This window comes from Trichechus manatus, unplaced genomic scaffold (genome assembly GCF_000243295.1).
Source record: "Trichechus manatus latirostris isolate Lorelei unplaced genomic scaffold, TriManLat1.0 scaffold00214, whole genome shotgun sequence".
In the NCBI taxonomy this organism is placed as follows: domain Eukaryota; kingdom Metazoa; phylum Chordata; class Mammalia; order Sirenia; family Trichechidae; genus Trichechus; species Trichechus manatus.
In genome coordinates, this window is record NW_004444150.1 from 436,766 (window position 1) to 455,250 (window position 18,485).

Sequence of the window (18,485 nt, forward strand, 5' to 3'; positions counted from 1 at the left end):
TTGGCTGCAGACCCCCTTTCTTTGGAGACACTAGGGAATGAGCACCTTTAGGGCAATTCCTAAAGTACTAAGTATCTGTAATGACAGCAGCAGTGCCCCGAAGGCCAGGCATCTTGGGACCCACACGGACCTGGGGTGGGTCCCCTGACGCCCAGTGTACCACTGCCGCTGAGTGCCAGAGGTGGGATTTGAACCGTGCTCTTCCTTAGGGGCCATGCTGAGCCCATGTCCCACCAGAATCCCCTCAAAGGTGAGAGGGGGCCCACTGGAGGCTGACCGGCGGGTGCCGCCCAGGAGTGGCGGGGCCAAGGACACCAGCAGGGCTCCTGGCATCTAGGCAGCGTCCCTGTCTCTAGCTGTATTTCTCTGGCAAAAGGTGCCCGAGCACGAGCCAGGGACTTCCCTGGTTCAGCCGAGAAAGTAGACGGAGCCTTGAGTGGGCGACCGATGTCAGCGCGCTCTCGGCCCTTTGCCAGGCTCAGGCTGGCTCCTCTCCTGTACCTCCACTCAGGCCCGGACGGAGCCCTGACCCGACACTGAGCCTGGCTGGCAGCACCCCCCCAGCTTCCGCTCTGGACCCAGAACAACCCTGAGCCCTGGCCCTGGCCCATCGGCTCACTCTCCCCAGCATGGCCGCCTGGGCCCAGTGCCCTGGGCAGACTGGGGCAGGGGTCTGCTTGGGGCCTCACCAGGAGTGAGGTCTGAGGCCCAGTCACTGAGTGACACGGGGTTATTATGCTGTCACGGAGTCCCCCTGGAATTCTCTCCCACCCAGAGGCAGCCCACTAGGAAGGCCCCGAGGCTGTGACCAGCTCAGGCCTGTCTCCATGACTGTCCTGAGGGCTTGCATCCTAAGCCCCGGCTCCCGCGAAGGCCAGCACCTGGAGCAAGGCAGCGGCCAGCCGGCCCTGAGCAGGGATGGGTATCGGGCTGCAAACCCCAAGGCTGCCATGTGACGGCCGCAGTGCACCCTCGGGGCAGGTGTGGTGACTGTGGCCACTCCACTCATGGGGATGCCGCCCGCCTGCCTGGTGGAAATGCCCCAGCCCTGCCCTAGGGGCAGGGCCCCAGGGCAACGGGCTGGCAGGAGGGCCAGTGCCAAGCCCCGGGTGTGTGCGTGCAGATGCAGGCAAGTGCTCTCCTCCTGGCGGGCGCCAGAGGCAGCAGGACAGGGTCAGTGTGAGGAGCCAGGGCTCTGGGCCCAGTCCTCCTCTGAGGCATGCCCTTGGGCAGGCAGCCTGACCGCCCTGAGCCTCAGTTTCCCCATCTGTAAAGCGGGATGACGGCAGTACCCACCTCAAGGGGGCATGGTCAGGATCCGAGAGGACAGGGCACGGCACTGCCGTGTGGCGGGCTGCTGCGGCTGCGGCCCTCAGCCAAGCTCATGTTCCCGGTTAGGCTGCAGGTCCAGCAGAGAAGGGGCAGCTGTCCATCCAGATCCTCTTCACTCAGGGACGTCCTTCCCGAGGCTGTGTGTGATGCAGAAAAAGCGGGAGCAGGAGGGATTCTGGGGCGAGGGTGCTTGGTGGGGAACACTCCGCCCAGTGCACTGGCTTCACGCCTGACCACGGTGTTCGCTCCTCTCTCCCCAGGGAAGATGAGCACCGTCCACCTGCAGCCAGCGATGACCTCCTGGCTGCCCTGAGGTGGCCCGGGCCCTCCCAGCAGCCGGGCGCTCTGGGGGGAACTCGCCGAGAGGCCTGGCCGGACCCCAGTGAGGTGTCGTGTGCCCCGGGGCAGGCCTGCAGCTGCCCGGTGTGGTCTGGAGGCAAGGAGCCTGGGACCAGAGAGAACAGCGGTAGCTCGGTGTCTTCCGGCCGCCTCTCCGGCTCTTCGGGGGGCCACGAGCTGTGCACACCTCCCCCCAGGCTCTGGAAGGAGCGGCCCCCCCAGGTGCTGGGGCCTCCACGGCAGCCCCAGTGGAGCGACCCCCGTCTGGAGCGGCTTCGTGACAAGATCCGGGCCCAGGCAGCATGGCAGGCCAGCTGCGGCTCGCTGGGCACCTCGGCGCCCTCCAGTGCCTCGCGCCTCGGCAGGGCTCCCAGGCCGGCGCCCCGGAAGAAGGTCCGCAAGGTGGCACACGTCCCTGCTGCCCAGGCATGCCCAGGTCAGCAGCAGCTCTGCCGGCGAGGGGTGGGCTGGTGGCCCCTGGGAGATGTGGGCCCCAGGCCGCCGAGGCCCAAGGAGGGCTCAGGGCCAGGAGTTGAGTAGGGGTTCGGATCAGCAGCAGGGGGTGCACTTGGAGGGTCTCAAGGACGACTAAGACAGGGCGGGAGGGGAAGGTGGCGCAGGCCAGAGTGGAGGCAGGAGGGGTGGATGGGCCATGCAGAGGCTGTGGTGGGAGAGGTGGAGGGGACCACGCCCCTGGGCCCAAGGCCATGCCAGGCTGGTCACCGATGGCCTTGGGGAGCTGGGTGGGGCTTAAGCAGGCCAGTGGCACGGTCACTGGGAGTGTCCTACAGCTGCGGTAACAAGGTCCCACAAAGTGGTGGCGTAAAACAACAGGAACTGAGTCTCACGGTCTGGAGTTCGGACGTCCATGTCCAAGGGTGGGCAGGGCCATGCTCTCGCCAGTGTTCTAGGGGAGGATCCTCCCTGTGTCTCCCAGCTTCTGGTGGCCCCGGGTGTGCCAGGGATGGTGGGTGCATCTTCACGTGGCTGGCGTCCCTTCTTCCTGACACCGCGTCTCCTCTATAATGACGCCACTCCCATAGTGTTAGGACGCACCCCGCTGCAGCGTGAACTCACGTTAGCCTAACTGATCACATCTGCAAAGACCCTATTTCCAAACAAGGTCATGTTCACGGGTACTGGGGTTAGAACTGCAACATGCATTTTGAGGGGACACAATTCAATCCATAACAGTCAGGTTTGTGAGGACTCAGGTCAGTAACACCCTAAAAAGCCTGCCTGGGATTTAGAAGTTTCGAGGGCTTGCCTCCCAGCAAAGACCCAAGTGTGCCCAGGCGGTGAGGGGTTGGGGGGAGGCAAGAGCGGGAACTGAAGAAACACCCAAGCCTCGCATCCCTGCTGGAGCAGAGAGAGGAGGCCAGTCATGGGGCCTGTCTCATGGCCAGGCGGGAACTGATCTCTGAGAAGACAGGAGAGATAGCTTATTTTTTCATTTAAAAAATAATAGCTGCTTCTTTTTTTTTTTTTTTTTTTTTTTAATGAAAAAGGTAGTACATGTTTATCATGGAACATTTAGAAAGAATACAAAAAAAAAAAAGAAAAAAACACCCTTTGCCGTCGAGTCAATTCTAACTCATAGCAACCCCATAAGACAGAGTAGAACTGTCCCATAAGGTTTCCAAGGAGCGGCTGGTAGATTCAAACTGCCAGCCTTTTGGTTAGCAGCCATAGCTCTTAACCACTGTGCCACCAGGGTTTCCTTTAGGAAGAATAGATAAGCAACAAGACCAAGACAAAAGTCGTCTGTACTGCTGCCCACCCCTCTGCAGAATTACCCTGGCAGCACCCAGTGGGTGCCCCCCCAGGCTGTTGCCCCTACACACCCTTGTCTTTGCCACCGCGAGTTCCAGGCCTGACCGGCAGGCAGCCCAGCGGTGCTGCAGGCTGAGCCCTGCTCCCTGGCCTGGCCACAGAGCGCTGACGCTTGTTCAGGGAAGCTCTCTGAGACACGGGGGCTGATTCTGGTCTCTAAGCGACGCTGCCGTGAGCCCGCTGCCCAGCGACATGGCCGACGACGACCCGGGGTGCACTCTCAGGGTGGCTGTGTTGGAAGGCTTCCGAGCAGTGGCCAGCGAGCTGTCCTCGCAGCTTCTCACCGGTCTCCCTCCCTGCACTGCCCTTCTTTCCCTCTGCTCCAGATTTCAGCATCCCACGTGCCACTGAGAGCCTGACAGAAGACAAGGCGTCCACCAGCCAGGGCTGCGAGCCTGCCAGGGTCTCCCAGCGCCAGGCCTCCGGTGAGGGGACGATTGGGCGGCGGTGCAGTCTGCCGCGGTGCGGGACCTTGCTCCCTCCATGCAGTTTCTCTCACCCCATGCAATTGTTCTGTTATGATCCCACTCGTGGATGAGGATACTGAGGGTCAGAGAGGTCCCCAGCCAGGAAGGGGCCGAGCCAGGATTCAGGCCCAGCCTGCAGTTCTCATTCTCTGGTGCTCGCATCCTAACCCTCTGCAGGCTGCCCCACCCCCTCCCACCCCTCCGAGGAATCCAGGCAGGCTGCAGGCCTGGCTCGGCTCCGGCCCTGCCTTACCCAGGAGATGCCATGGGTCAGCCGACTTCCAGCTGGGTGAGGAAGGGGCCAGGGGAACGTCTAGGTTTTTGCTCACTCACTCATCAATGAAGGGGTGCAGGCAAGGATGGAGGGCGCAGGGGCTGCCTTTGGGGCTGATGGTTTGGCAGGTGGCATTCAGGAGCCTGGACTTGGTTGCAGGGCGGCGGGAACATCTGGGGTTTAAGCAGGGCATGACTGTGGGTGTGGGTGCGGCAGGCTCCCTCTCTTCATGGGGTGGGGACTGGGTCAGTGGAGGGAAGACCAGCGGCAGGAGCACTGTCCCTGTGGCCCCAGCGAGGTCCTGGAGACCAGGGATGGAGTGGGAGGAAGAGGCTGGGGCGCAGGGGTGCCTGGAGCCTCCCCCCAGGTCTGGCTGCCCAGGGTGCCCAGGCTTAGGGGGCTCTGGCCCAGGGCAGCCATGTGGGACTTCCACGGGGCCGTGAGGGCAGGCATGAGAGCCAGGTCCCCGGAGGACGATTGTCACCCACCCAAGTGCAGTGGGGGCTGGGACTGCCGCTCTAGCCAGGACCTCACTCGGCGGCAGTCACAGGCAGTGGTTGGGTGTGTCCCTCGCCCGCCGGGGGTGGTGACCAAGCACAGACTCCATGGGGGTCCCAGGCGGCCTGATTGATAGCTAGGCAGGGCCCTCTGCCTGAGCCACCTCTGGCCTCACCTGTGGTCACCAGCAGCTCTCCACAGCAGCCAGCACCCCCTCCTGATCCCTGCCCCCTTCATTCATTCAGAGTCAGTCATTCGTTCACTCAGCAAATGTTATGAGCATCCGCGGGCTGGCCCAGAGCTGGGCGCGGGGATTACAGGGATGAGAGAGTGGGGCCTGTCCTTGGGGCTCTCGGCCTGGAGGGGAGGCCACCAAGGCACCTCGAAACTTGTCGGCAGTGCGGCGCCTGCTGTGACAGAGGCGTGTGGCTCACGGGGCCCCAGCCCAGCTCTGCTAGAGGCAACCCCTCCCCGGCAGTGGTTCTGACCCAGAACATCGGGCGGGGCAGGGCCCTGCCGTGTGCCCTGTGGCCCTAAGCGGGTGGACCGGGCGGTGCAGGGCCGAGGGGCATAGGACCACCTCGCTGCACGACTCCAGGGGCGCCCTCACACAAGCCCCTGCGCTGGCGAGCCTGCGGGTCCCTGTGTGACTCACTGTCTCCCTCCCCTCTCTCTTCTCTCGCTCCAGTTCCAAGGGAAAAAACCAAAAGGTCCAAAGGTTGTTCTTGTAAAAGAGAGAAGCCTCCCAAGTCACCTTCTCCTGGAAGAGCTCCCAAAGGCAAAGGTGAGGGTTACTAATTTGGGGTCCACGAGGGGACGATCCTGGCTCTAGGTAGGCAAATGGGTTTCATCCCAGTGCGGACGGGCGGCTGGATGGCGTCTAGGGTCAGCAGGACTTGGGCGGAGGGGTCCCCCTGCCCGAAGGAGGGGCAGCATCGGCGTCCGTGTCTCAGGAGTCCGGAGCAACAGATGGTTCCTGCCTGTGCAGCAATGCAGCCCTGGCGACGAAGCCAAGTCCCAAGTCCCCATGTGCCTCAGCTCCACTTAACGCCTTAGACTCGGAAAACTGCAGTGGCACCAAGCTGCCCACCGCGCTCTAGCGTGGACGTGTAGCTCGCTCACGTCACAGCATTAGCGAGTAGCATGCATTGGAAGAGGCAGAAGGCCACGAGGGAGGCACCTGGGTATCCGGTTCGCAGGGCGTATGCCTGCTTTTTAGTTAAAGCCAAAACACCGAACACGTTGCTGTAGAGTCGATTCCGACTCATGGTGACCCCACGTGGGACAGAGTAGAACTGAGGTCCGTTGGGTTTTCTTGGCTGTAATCTTTACCAAAGTAGATCACTAGGACTTTCTGTGGTGCCAGTGGGTGGGTTAGAACCACCAACGTTTCGGTCAGCAGTCAAGCTTGACCCATTTGTGTCACCTTTGCTATTCTGTTCCGCGGCCTCATGTAACGAGCTCCTGCAGTTCCGCTGCCTCCCGCGGCAGGCAGGCGGCGGAGGAGACGCCACGCCCTGGCCAGGCTGCGCCGGTGTTCAGAATTCCAGGCGGCTAGCCCAAAGCCTGACTTTGGCACAGGCCCTCGGGGGCAGGAAAGGCCCTTGCCTAGGTCCCACTTATTCGACAGCTCTGGGGACTCAGAGAAGTCAGGTGGGGCTGCAAGACAGGCAGGCGTTTGTGTTAGGATGAGCTTCAAAGAAATGTCCAGAAAGTCTGCTAAGTGATCTTATCAGTGATTCACAGAGGGATTTCCGATTCAGGGGTCTGCTGCCCGAGGAGCAGGGCCTGAGTGAGTTCTCGAGGAGCCCTCTGCCCATGGCCCAGCTCAGCCCACCCGAGGAAGGGCTGGACACGGTGCGTGGGGAGCAGAGGGGGCGGGCAGCAGAGTTGGCAGTTCCTCCAGGCATTTCCTCTAGAACATTCTCGGCAGTCAGGGTGGAGTGGCCGTGCTCAGCGTGTCCCGGCCGGGTGCCCAGCTCTGTGCCATGTGACCTGTGCGCATTAGCTCATTCAATCCTCACGGCTCTCCTCTGAGGTAGACGGTCTTGCTCCCGTTTTACAGATGGGGAAATGGAGGCTCAGAGAGGTGCACCCGTCTGCCTGGGGCCACACAGGGCAGAGCCAGGCTTGGGACCTGACTGTCTTGCTCAAGGCCTGTGCTCTTAATTGGAGTGAATCCATTCACGTTTACATGGGACCACACCTGGGCACCTTGTCAGGGCCTGCCCCTGGAGGCCTGGGCTCCCCGTACCTCGGGTTGTGGGGCACCACCAGGGGCCTCTCAGGTTGGGCCGAGGTCAGCTCTGTTGGGCCCTTACTCTAAGAGTGAGCTTGAGAGCTTGGTTTTGCTCATCCTGTGCCTCGGTTTCCCCCCACGGCATAAGAACAGTCCAGAGGCCCCTTGGTGGGGAGCAGGCCATGTGTGCCCTGTCATGTCCGGGAGCGCGTGTTTCTGCCACCCATCATCAGACACTGGCTGCCTCTGCTCGTGGGCAGGGCAGTGGCTTCCAGAGGACTGAATAAGCATCCTCCTCCCCCACCCACTCTCAGCCATCGTGCACTCAAGTCAGATCCGGGAGCTCAGACAGGGCCACCTGGCGTGACAGCAGCCGTGTTTATTCAGCAGGCGGCGGCTGGGCAAGGGGCGATGCAGGAGAGGGGCTGGCACAAAATGAGGGACGCTGGGGGGCACCAAGAAGGTTCCGGAAGGCTCACTGACAATGCATAGAATATAGTAACAATTGTCTGCCTCCCCCGCACCCCCCAGCTTTTTGGTTTGTTTTATTTTAATAGCTCACTTGAAAAATGACCCGCATTCCGCCTGACACCAGGTCAAAAGGGTGTGCCGCTGACCGCATTCATCATCGTAACCACCGTGTCACCCTGTCTGGCCTGACCATTACTTTCTGTCAGTGACGAAGTCACAGCTGGGCTAAGAAGAGATGAGTTTGGGTTCAGAGGTCAGACCCGCAGGACTTGGGAATTGGATGAATTAGAAATTTGCTGTAGTTAACAAAAAATTAAATCACAATAGTTATAAAATATTCATCCATCCGGGCTGAAGGAAAATGAAGCCAGATATTTAATTTCAGATTATATCCCCGCACTTTGCATTTTTTATCATAGATTAAGTCAGCGCCAGAACTTTGACGGGGCACTTTGGGACTTAATCCATTTCCACAGATTAAAAATCCTCTCGTAAAGAAATTAATTGCCGCTAAACTGCTCAGCGGAAGAAAAAGATCTGTCCTTCAGGACCCATTTGTCTACCTGGTCTCCTCTGGCCGCTAATGGGGAAGAGGAGCGGCGGTGACGGAAGGTCCCCCCACCTGCCCATAGGGAGGGGTCCTCAGCCCAGGAGCGCCCCCCTCCTGCTCTGGCCCCCGCCCGAAACCCGGATGTGGACCGCAGGGCAGTTCCAGCCTCAGCCTGCCCTCCTGAGCTGGGGGAACCCGGAGACCTTCTGGGGCCAATTCTTGGGAATATTAGTGACCCCTGTTTCATCCTCGCCGACCCTGTGGGAGGGATTGTTAGATACTTCCCGCTTTTTACAGATGGGGAAATCAAGGCACCGAGAAGTGAAGTCACTTGCCCAGGACTCATAGCTAGCCAGTGCCAGAGCCGACATTTAAACCCGCATTTGGGGCGCCAGGCGGTGTTCCTAACCTCCGTGGGAGGTCCTAGAAGTGGAGGGCTGGCCGGAGGAGGAGGCTGCACCCCAGAGGGCACGGCCTTGGGCGTCCTGGCCTCGAGGGGGCGTGGCCAGGGGAGGTTCTGACTGCTAGGGGGCGTAGCCTCAGGGTCTGGCCAGCGAAAGGGCGTGGCCTTGGCATCCTGGGGGCGTGGCCACAGCGTCCTGTCGGCAAGGGGGCGTGTCCAGGGCGGTCCTGACTGCTGGGGGCGTGGCCTCACATACCTGGCTTTGACAGTGCTTTGCCTCGGCTTGGCTTCCTGTTCTCGGGAGGGCGAGGCCTCGGACGTCCTGGCTGAAGGAGGGCGTGGCTTCTCGTGGCCCATCCCCTTCTTGGAGTAGTAGCTTCAGGCCTGTGGCTGACACTGGGTCAGCGCAGGCCAGGAGGGTGCTGTGTCTAGGGGGTGTGTGGGTGTGCTGTGGTGGTCCTTGACCCAGGCTGGTTGCCTCCCCCATATGGCCCCCTCTCTGGACGATCCCTGCCTTAAAGCACCCTCACTCAGCCTCCCAAGTAAGAACCCTCTCCCCGTGGGGTGCAGGGGAAGTCTTGGCTAGGACCCCCCGTGGTCTTGAGCCCAGGCCACGTGATGTTTTCTATCCAACAGCGACTCTCCCGAGAGTCGAAGCCACCGGTGGTAGCGCTCTGGGCTAGCCTGGGGTGGGGGGCAGTGGGATCCTCGACAGGTGTGGTCTTGGCCTGGACCCCGAGCAGCTTGTGTGTGAGCGGAAGGCCTGCCCCTCTCGGCTTCGGCCTCGGCCAGGGGCCCTGTGGGTGGGTTTGTGACCATGGTGGTACTGGTATTGGAATTTGGTGAATGTGATCTGGAATTATGGAGTCAAACCTTGATAAACGGTGTTTATTATGTGACAGCACCTATTAAAGCAAGTTCATTTGCGTTTGTGATGTGATGGGTGGTTTCTGCCAGACTTCCCGGGACCCTAGCCCACCAGCTTGGGCGTCTTCACTGATCCCCTGCTTCTGTTGCTGCTGACTCTCACCAGCTTAAAAACAAATCTGTTTCCTCCGGTTCAGTGCCAACCCTCAGATATAACATTGCCTTCGGTTCCTCTGGCGCCAAGTGCCTGCCTGTGAGGCCCAGGCGCTGGAGGCCGGTGCCGGGGCTGTCAGTCCTTGTTATGATTATCTTTACTGTTATTATCAGCCACAATTTGCTGAGTGCGTGCTATGTGCCAGGGCCTGCGTGTTTTACAGATACAGCCCTCGGAGCAGGCTTTATTATCCTCGTTTTACGGAAAAGAGCGAGGCTCCCCGAGACTCAGCCCTGCCCCTCCCTTGCTGGTGGCTGAGGATCTGCCCCTCCCCTGCCCCCACGGTGCCTGGTCAGGCAGGATCTCCCCGTGTGCCCTCTGGGTTGGAGTGATCTGCTCCCCTAGGCTGCACGGCCCCACTGACTGCCGCACGGCCCCGGCCTTGGGTGTGTGTATGTGTGCGTGTGTGTTTTCTCTGTTTAAGATTCTGAGTTGGTGGATGTGTACTCCTGGAGGAGAGGACAAGCCCTGGTGAGGTTGCTGCTCGGGCCCCCTCCCAAGCTCCCTGGGCGCCGGAGCCGGGCACCCTCAAGAAAGCCAGCCCCCACCGCGGAATTAGGTACCTCGTGCCACGCGCCAGGGCTCTGGGCCTGCTTTGCTGTGGCATCGGGGGGTGGGAGGCTAGAGGCGGCTGTGCCTGGGGTGGAGGCAGCATCCGGGTTTGGGAGCAGCATCTCTCCGGGGACTCGTCAAAAGATGTCCACATCTCAGTCAGAGAGGACTTATCACCTGTGAGGCCCCAGACAGGGACACTGTCCCTAAGAGGCTCTGCCAGCCCCTGGGAAGGCAGGGAACCAGCTGGGCTCCCAGGTTTAAGGAGAACTGGACGGGAACCAGCGGGGCTCCTCTGGCAGCATCGCCATCTGTCCAGAGTCATACAGGCATGGCACCTGTCCCAGAGGGCACCTGTGTCCAAAGATGAGTGTAGAGGTCAAAGGGGGGACTCAGGGGGAAGGGCCCTGCTGACCCTCTCCTGGGCCTTGCCCTCCCGAGGGCCTTGCCCTTCCCCACACATCTGCGGCCCCTGAAGTGCCCATGACTGCTGTCTTTGTAGGACACATCGAGAAGGTTCCAGCTGCTAAGTGTGGCCCTGACCCCACCCAGACGCCCAGCCCAGCCTGCAGTGACCAGCAGCTATCTGCCACCACACCCAGCCTGGCCTCCCAGGACCAGCCAGCCACCATCCAGAACGCCATGGCCATCCTGCAAGACCTCCGCCGGCAGATCCAGGCCGGGCTGGACTTGGCCCGGCACCCGCAGTCCAGGCGGGCATCGGAGCTAGGGCGTCCAAAACCAGGGCTGCAGGACCGGGCAGAGAGGAAGCAGCAGGGCCCCCATAGTGCCCTGGACATGCAGAGCGCCTTCTCGAAGAGGCCTTGGGCCACCACCGAGGACAAGGGTGGCCCCCTTGAGAGGGCCTGGAGCTTCCCTGGGCAGCAGCCCTGCAGTGCCTCGGCCAAGTGGGAGTCCTACCCACAGAGGGCCTGGGCAGCCAAAGCCTGGGACTCCTCCTTCCAGAGACCTGGGAGCCCACCCACAAGGCTGGGCTCCTCCCCACAGCGGACCTGGAGCACATCAGCTGGCCAGGGCCGTGAAGACTGGGGTGCTCCTGTCCACCAGCTGTGGAACCCTCTGGAAAGGCCAAGTCCTCTGGCCCAGCGGCCCTGGAGCACCTCCTTCTTGCAGTGGCCAGGCGCCCGGAGCAAAGGCAGGGGCTCCGATCTGCTGTCCTGGCCGACACCCGCTGGGAGCTTGCCTGGAGATGCACCCGGGAAGGAGAACACGGAAGGGCTGACCACCGGCCAGAGGCCCCGGGGCGTCCCGGGCCCACCCCACAGCTCTGAGTCCTTGCGGGAGTTTATGCGCCAGAAAGCGCTGGCGCGGCGGCGGCAGGCGCTGGAGGAGAAGGCCGCGGCCGCGCGGGCGCTGGAGCTGCGGAGCCGCCGGCTGCAGGAGGTGTACCGCAAGCAGAGGGAGGCGGTGCTCGGGAGGCCCGCCCCCGTGGTCTCCCAGACCAGCCCCGGCATCGTGACCTTCGTGCCGCACTCTGCGCAGCCCGGGGTACGCTCGGCGGGCGAGTGGTCCAGACTGGGCCAGCGCTGGCCTCCTGGCGCCCCTGGATGGCCGGCCGCCAACTCTTGTTGGAAAACCAGGCCTCCGCGGGAGGGGCAGGGCTGGGACGCGGGCCGCCTTCACCCCTGGGTGGGGCAGAAGGTCGGGCACAGCTCCCTGCCCCTCTGTCCGTGCTCCCATGGGTTCCCAAACGCCTGCTGCCTGGAGCGATGGGGTCAGGAGGGACCTCGCCGCCCGTCACAGCCCCCTCGATTCCCCTGCGAGGCTCTGAAGGGTCCACCTGAGACTCCGGTGGAGGCCAGGGCCCAGCTTTGAGGCTGAGCGATGGGGTTGGGGGTCTTCCTGCTGGCGTGGGGCTCTGACGGATCCTCTTCTGCTGTAGGGCCTGGACACCCCCGGGAGCCTGGGGCTGCCCGTGCTGGGGTGGAGTAAGGTGACTTCAGGCATGGTGCTGGGGGACCAGGAGGCCCCGGGCAGGTGAGTGTGCGGGCGGCTGTGGGCGGGGCCTGGGCGCACCATGGGGCGGGGCGGTGAGGGGAGGCTGAGAGCAGGAGCTGACTGAGGCTTGGGTGAGACCGTGGGGGCAGGGTTTCCGTAGTGCTGTGGCCGGGGTCTGGGGGCGCGGGCGTGGGCGGGGTCTGGAAGGGCTGTGGACGGGGCCACAGTCGTGGGCAGGGCTGTGGACTGACTGGCCGAGGACACTGTCCTGGGGGCTCGGCCGACTTTGTTCCACTGCAGGCAGGGGTGGGTGCTCACTACCTGTAAAGTTTTTAATTGAGGTTAAATTCACATAACATAAAATTAACGTTTAAAAGTGAACAATTCAGTGAAAATATGGTGCAACTACCACCCCCATCTAGTTCCAAAGTATTTTCACCACCCCCAAAAGGAGACCCTATACCCAGTAAGCAGTCCCTCTGCCTCTCCCCTAGCCCCTCGAAACCACCAGTCTACCCTCTGTCTGTGGATTTGCTCGTTGTAGACATTTCATACAAGTGGCGGTTTTTTGTGACTTCGTTCACTCGGCATAGTGTTTTCAAGGTTCATCCATGTCACGCCACGCACAGAACTGCATTCTTTTTTGTGGCTGCATCACATTCCAATGTAGAGATGGACCACACTGTGTTTATCCATCATCTGTTGATGGACATTTGGATTGTTTCCACCTCTTGGCTGTTATGAATTGTGCTGTTATGAACTTCCGTGTAAAAGTTTTTGCAGGCACGTATGTCTTCATTTCTTTTGGGTATACTCCTAGGAGCAGAATTGCTGGGTCATATGAGTTGAGCCCACCCAGCGGCTCTGTGGGAGAAAAGACCTGGTGATCTGCTCCTGTAAAGATTACAGCCTAGGAAACCCTGTGGAGCAGTTCTACTCTGTCCTATCGGGGTGATAAGAGTCAAAATTAACTCCATGGCACCCAACAACATGGTAACTCTGTGTTTAATTTTTTGAGAAACTACCAAGCTGTTTCCACAGCGGCTGTACCATTTTGCATTCCTACCAGCAATGGACTAGAGTTCCAGTTTCTCCACAACCTCACCAACACTTGTCATTGTCTTTTTTTTTAACTACCATGTATCTTAATTGAACCAGAGCAGCTCTCCAGAAGATCCCCCTCCCCCATTTTGAAGCACAGGGGGCTTTGGTTGGGGGGAATTGGGCGCCCGCCCCTCACAAGAGGCTGTGTCCCCAGCGCTTGCTCTCTCAGGGGTGCGGGAGGGTTCCATGAGTGCAGCCAGTCTTTAGGCAGTGAATCTCTCTCTGGCCTCATACGTCCACCTGCCAAACGGTTCCCTGCACACCGTGGGCTCACAGCTGAAGGGAGAGCTGGCTCAGAGGCTGAGGGGCCCACCAAGGATGTCCTGCCCAGGGCCCCTCCTGGGTGTGGCTTTGGTAGCCTGTGTCTGGGGGAGCTTCGGGCTGACTCCCTGGGTGCTTGGCTCCTGCCCTCTTCACAGCCCTTCCTGACAGTGCCCTGTCCTTCAGCACCTCCAGGCAGAAGGACACCCCAACCCAGCCCCTCACTTCCAGAAATGTCTGACTCCCTTTTATTTTGTATGCAAAGCGCATATTCCCAGTCCACCCCAGAGATTCCAAATCTGTAGGACTGAGGGCAGCCAGGAGTCTGCATGTTTAAACTATACTTGACATATAGTTACATTGACAAGGATGGGTCATACGTGCGCAGCTTCATGAATGTTCACACACTGAACACACCCGTGTCACCCCCATCCCAGCGTCCCCAGGGCAGCCACCCCCTGACCTCTGATAGCAAACAGCTTGGCAGGGCTGGGGCTTGGGTGCTTATGTGACTGGGAGGTCAGGTGTGGGAGGGCCCTTGGGGTCTGACTTCTTTTGCTCAACAAAGTGCGGGTGACAGTCACCCACATGAACGCCTGAGGCAGTGGGTCTTCATTCTCACTTCTTGTGTCCTTGTTTTTCTTTTTTTAAATAGACTTTATTTTTTAGACTGGATTTAGGTTTACAGGAAAATTGTCTAGAAAATTACAGCATTCCCATATATCCCCCCTCCCCAGCTTCCCCTGTGATTACCATCTTACATTCCTGGGTCATTGGTTATAATTGATGAATCAATATTGATATATTGTTATTTAACTAAGGAGCCCTGGTGGCTCAATAGTGAAGTGCTTGGCTACTAAGTGAAAGGTTGGCGGTTCTAACCCACCCATTGGCTCTCGGGAGAAAGACCCTGTGTTCTGCTTCTATAAAGATTATATTCAAGAAAACCTTATGAGGCAGTTCTACTCTGTCACATGGGGGGCCATGCGTCAGAATCCACTTGAAGGCACCCAACAGTAACAACATAGTTTCCATGAGGGTTCATTCTCTGTGCGGTACAGCCCCGTGGGTTTTGACAAAGCATGTCATGTATCCACCATTACAGTGCCTGACAGAATAGTGTCACTGCCCTAAAAATGCCCTCGGCTCCGCCTGTTCATTCACCCACCCTGCCTGCTGACCCCCTGGCGATCACTGATCTGTTCACTGTCTCTCCGTTGTTGTGAAGCGCCTTGGAGTTCGTTTCCTACCCATAGCAACCCCGTGTACAACGGAAGGAAATGCTGCCCGGTCCTGCGCCATCCTCACAATCGTTGCTGTGTTTGACCCCATGGTTGCAGCCACTGTGTCAACCCATCTCATCGAGGGTCTTCCTCTTTTTCACTGACCCTCTACCTTACCAAGTACGATGTCCTTCTCCAGGGACTGGTCCCTCCTGATACCATGTCCAAAGTCCATGAGACCAAGTCTCTTATCCTGCTTCCGAGGAGCACTCTGGCTATATAGCTTTGACTTCTCCAGAATGTGCTAGGGTTGGAATCCTGCAGCATGTGACCTTTCAGACTAGCTTCTTTCACCTAGCAATGTGCATTTGAGGTTCCGCCATGTCTTTTCGTGACTTGAGAGCTTGTTTCTTTTTATCACTGAGTAATACTCCATTGTATGGATGGACCACAGTTTGTTTATCCATCACCCGTTGAAGGACATCTTGGTTGCTTCCAAGTTTTGACAATTATGAATAAAGCTGCTATAAACATTCGTGTGCAGGTTTTTATGTGGACATACGTTTTTGACTTATTTGGACAAATACCCAGGGGAGTGATTGCTGGCTCATACGGTTAGCCTGTGCTTAGCTTTGTAAGAAACTGCCAACTCTCTCCCAAGGTGGCTGCACCATGATGCATTCCCACCAGCCATGAGTGAGAGTTCTTGTTGCTCCATATCTTTGTCAGCACTTGATGTTGTCAGTGTGCTGGATTTTAGTCATTCTAATAGGTGCGTAGTGCTAGTTCATTGTTTTAAGGGTTCTTTGTATAGCTTGGATACAAGTCCTGTATCAGAGATGTGTTTTGCAAATATTTATTCTTTTCATGTTCTTTTTTTTTTTAAAAAAAAATAACATTTTTACTGTGTTTTTGCTGAGAGTTTACACCGCAGATTAGGTTCCCATTTAACAATTCCCAAACAAATAATCCAGTGACATTTGTTACATTTTGCCCAGTGTGTCAACATTCTCATTAATTCTGTTCTGGTTGTTCCATTTCCAGTAATCTAGTTTCCATGCCCCCTTACCTTCTCTTCTTCGCCGTAGGGTAATTGTTGACCGTTTGGTCTCATATAAGAAAACTCTGCTGCCATTGAGTCGATTCCGATTCATAGCGACCCGCTAGGACAGAGTAAAACTGCCCCATAGGGTTTCCAAGGAGTGGCTGATGGATTCAAACTGCCAGCCTTTTTGTTATCAGACGTAGCTCTTAACCACTGCACCACCAGGGCTCCTGGTCTCCTATGGATGATTTTTTAAAGGAGTGCGGTACTCACAGGTTATGTTCTTTATTTTATGAGCCACTTTGTTATTTAGCTAAAAGATGACCTCGGGGGTACTTTTGGTTCAAGATTTAAAGAGTATCTCAGGGCAAAAGTTTCAGGGAGTCCTCCAGTCTCAACTAGTCCAGTAAGTCTGGACTTTTTAACAATTTGAATCTGTTCCATGTATTTTTCCCATTCTGTTAGGAACCATCTATTGTGGCCCTGATCAGAATGGTCAGTAGTGGTAGCCGGGCACCATCTAGTTCTTTTGGTCTCAGGGTAGATAAGGCTGTGGTTCATGTAGACTATTAGTCCTATAGACTAGTTTCTTCTCAGAGTCTTTGGTTTCCTTCTTCCTCTTTTGCTTTGGACAAACAGAGACCAATAGTTGTATCTTAGATGGCTGCTCACAAGCTTTTAAGACCCCAGACACTACTCACCAAACAAGGAGGTAGAACGTAAACTTTATGAACTATATTATGCCAAATGACCTAGGTGTCCCATGAGACTATGGTCCTAAGCCTTCAAACCCAGAAAACCAAACTCTGTAGGTGTTTGGTTATGTCTGAGAAGTATCCATAACTGTGCCCTCTACGTGGCACAGTTTATTATATATATGAATATATATGCAAGCACACACATATTTATATATATGTATAGATACATCTCCAAGTGTATACATATATATACCTGTCTTAGTTATCTAGTGCTGCTATAACAGAAATACCATAAGTGGATGGCTTCAACAAACAGAAACTTGCTTTCTCACAGTTTAGGAAGCTAGAAGTCTGAATTCAGAGCCTGGCTCTAGGGGAAGCCTTGCTTTCTCTGTCAGCCCTGGGGGAACGTGCTTATCTCTTCAGCTTCTGTTTACTGGTTCCTTGGAGATCTCCACGTGACTTGGCGTCTGTCTTCTCCCATTTCTGCTTGCTTAATCTGCTCCTTTTATATTTTATAAGAGACTGACTCAAGACACACCCTACACTAATCCTGTCTCATTAACAGAACAAAGACAACCCAGTCCCACATGGGATCACAACCACAGGTATAAACCAAAAAACAAACCCGTTGCGTTGAGTTGATTCCAAATCATAGCGACCCTATAAGACAGAGTAGAACTGCCCCATAGCGTTTCCAAGGAGCATCTGGTAGATTCGAACTGCTGACCCTTTGGTGAGCAGCCAAACTCTTAACCACTATGCCACCAGGGTTTCCAACCACAGGCATAGAAGTTAGGATTTACAACACATGTTTTTTGGGTACACAATTCAATCCATAACAATACCCGGACTTGTCTATGCATCTCTATGTACATACGTAACCACCCGCTTTTTTGTTGGTGGCAGTGTTGTTGCAAAATGATGCACGTCCTACCCTTTGCCCAAAATGTCCTTTTCTGGTGTGTCGTTCACCCTGGTCACGCTGTGTGCACTTCACCCACATGTGGTGCTGTCTTCCCCGCTATTTTCATGTCTTAATCCTCCTTCTTGCTGACGATGCACAAGGGCTGTTGTGTGATGCCTGTACCGTTGTCCTGGTCTCTGCTGTAGACACTTGGCCTGTCGCTGATGCTGCTGCGAAGCTCCCCCCGCAGCCGTGTTTCTGCACTCACCGCAGAGCAGGCGACCCACCTGCTCTGCCCTCTCTGCCTGCAGCTTCTGCCTGTGTTTGAACAGAGCCTTCAGCCACCCCAAGAATCGAGAGACGGAAGACAGTGCCCCCCTGCTGATGTCCACCAACGCCTCCCTGCACCCCTGGAAGCTCCAGGACCTGCCCATGAGCTGCCCACCGCAGCTGTGCATCTATCTGGACCCCAAGGAGGCTGAGAGCCTGGGCACGGCCCGCCCCCTGCTCTTCCAATCCAAGCAGGCCCGGCTGCAGGCCCTGGAGACCACGGCCAACGTCCTGAAGCAGCGGATCGACGTGCTCACTGAAAAGCTGCACAAGCCCGAGGCACTGGACCTGCTCCGGGACCCGGCCCTGAGCCTGCCACCACCCCTGCCGCCCAGCCCCAAGCCAGCCGCCGCCGCTGTCACAGCCCCAGCCTGGCCCAGAGCTTTGGAGCCCAGCAGGGATATGGGGGCGCTTCTCTCTCCCCCGTGCCTGCCGGACGGTGAGGCACTGCCCTGGCGCTCTGGCCGGGAGTGCTGGCAGCACGCGAACCCGTGGGACCAGTGCACGAGCAAGCTCCAAGGTAGGACGGTGCTGGGCCTCAGAGGGTCTCGAACCCCAGGGGTGACCAATGGTCCCTTGGGCTGAGGGCACCCAGACCCTCATTTCCCCCCTGTAGAACCTTGTGCCCGAGACTTGCCTCCCCTCTGCCCTAGCTCTCCGCTCCAGAAGGGGGGCGGGGCACCATGACAATGTGCACCAAGTCTCTGGTGGTGCAGCGGTTAAGTGCTCTCTGCTGACCAAAGGGTTGATGGTCTAAGTCCACACAGAGATGCTTTGGAGTAAAGTCCTGGCGATCTACTTCCAAAAAATCGGCCATTGAAAGCCTTATGGTGCACAGTTCTGCTCTGACACGCACGGGGTTGCCGTGAGTCACGCACGGGGTTGCCGTGAGTCACGCACGGGGTTGCCGTGAGTCACG

General features: G+C 57.8%; 1 protein-coding gene across 1 annotated transcript; it reads left to right on the forward strand.

Annotated features, from left to right (window-relative positions):
- Positions 1–827: 827 nt before the first annotated feature.
- CCDC187 (coiled-coil domain containing 187) lies at positions 828–18,151 on the forward strand. The gene is made up of 8 exons (XM_023742652.1): positions 828–922; positions 1,593–2,107; positions 3,831–3,929; positions 5,432–5,533; positions 9,912–10,046; positions 10,542–11,548; positions 11,943–12,037; positions 17,548–18,151. The coding sequence occupies exons 1-8, from the start codon at positions 828–830 to the stop codon at positions 18,149–18,151; spliced, it is 2,652 nt and encodes an 883-aa protein (XP_023598420.1).
- Positions 18,152–18,485: the final 334 nt, after the last annotated feature.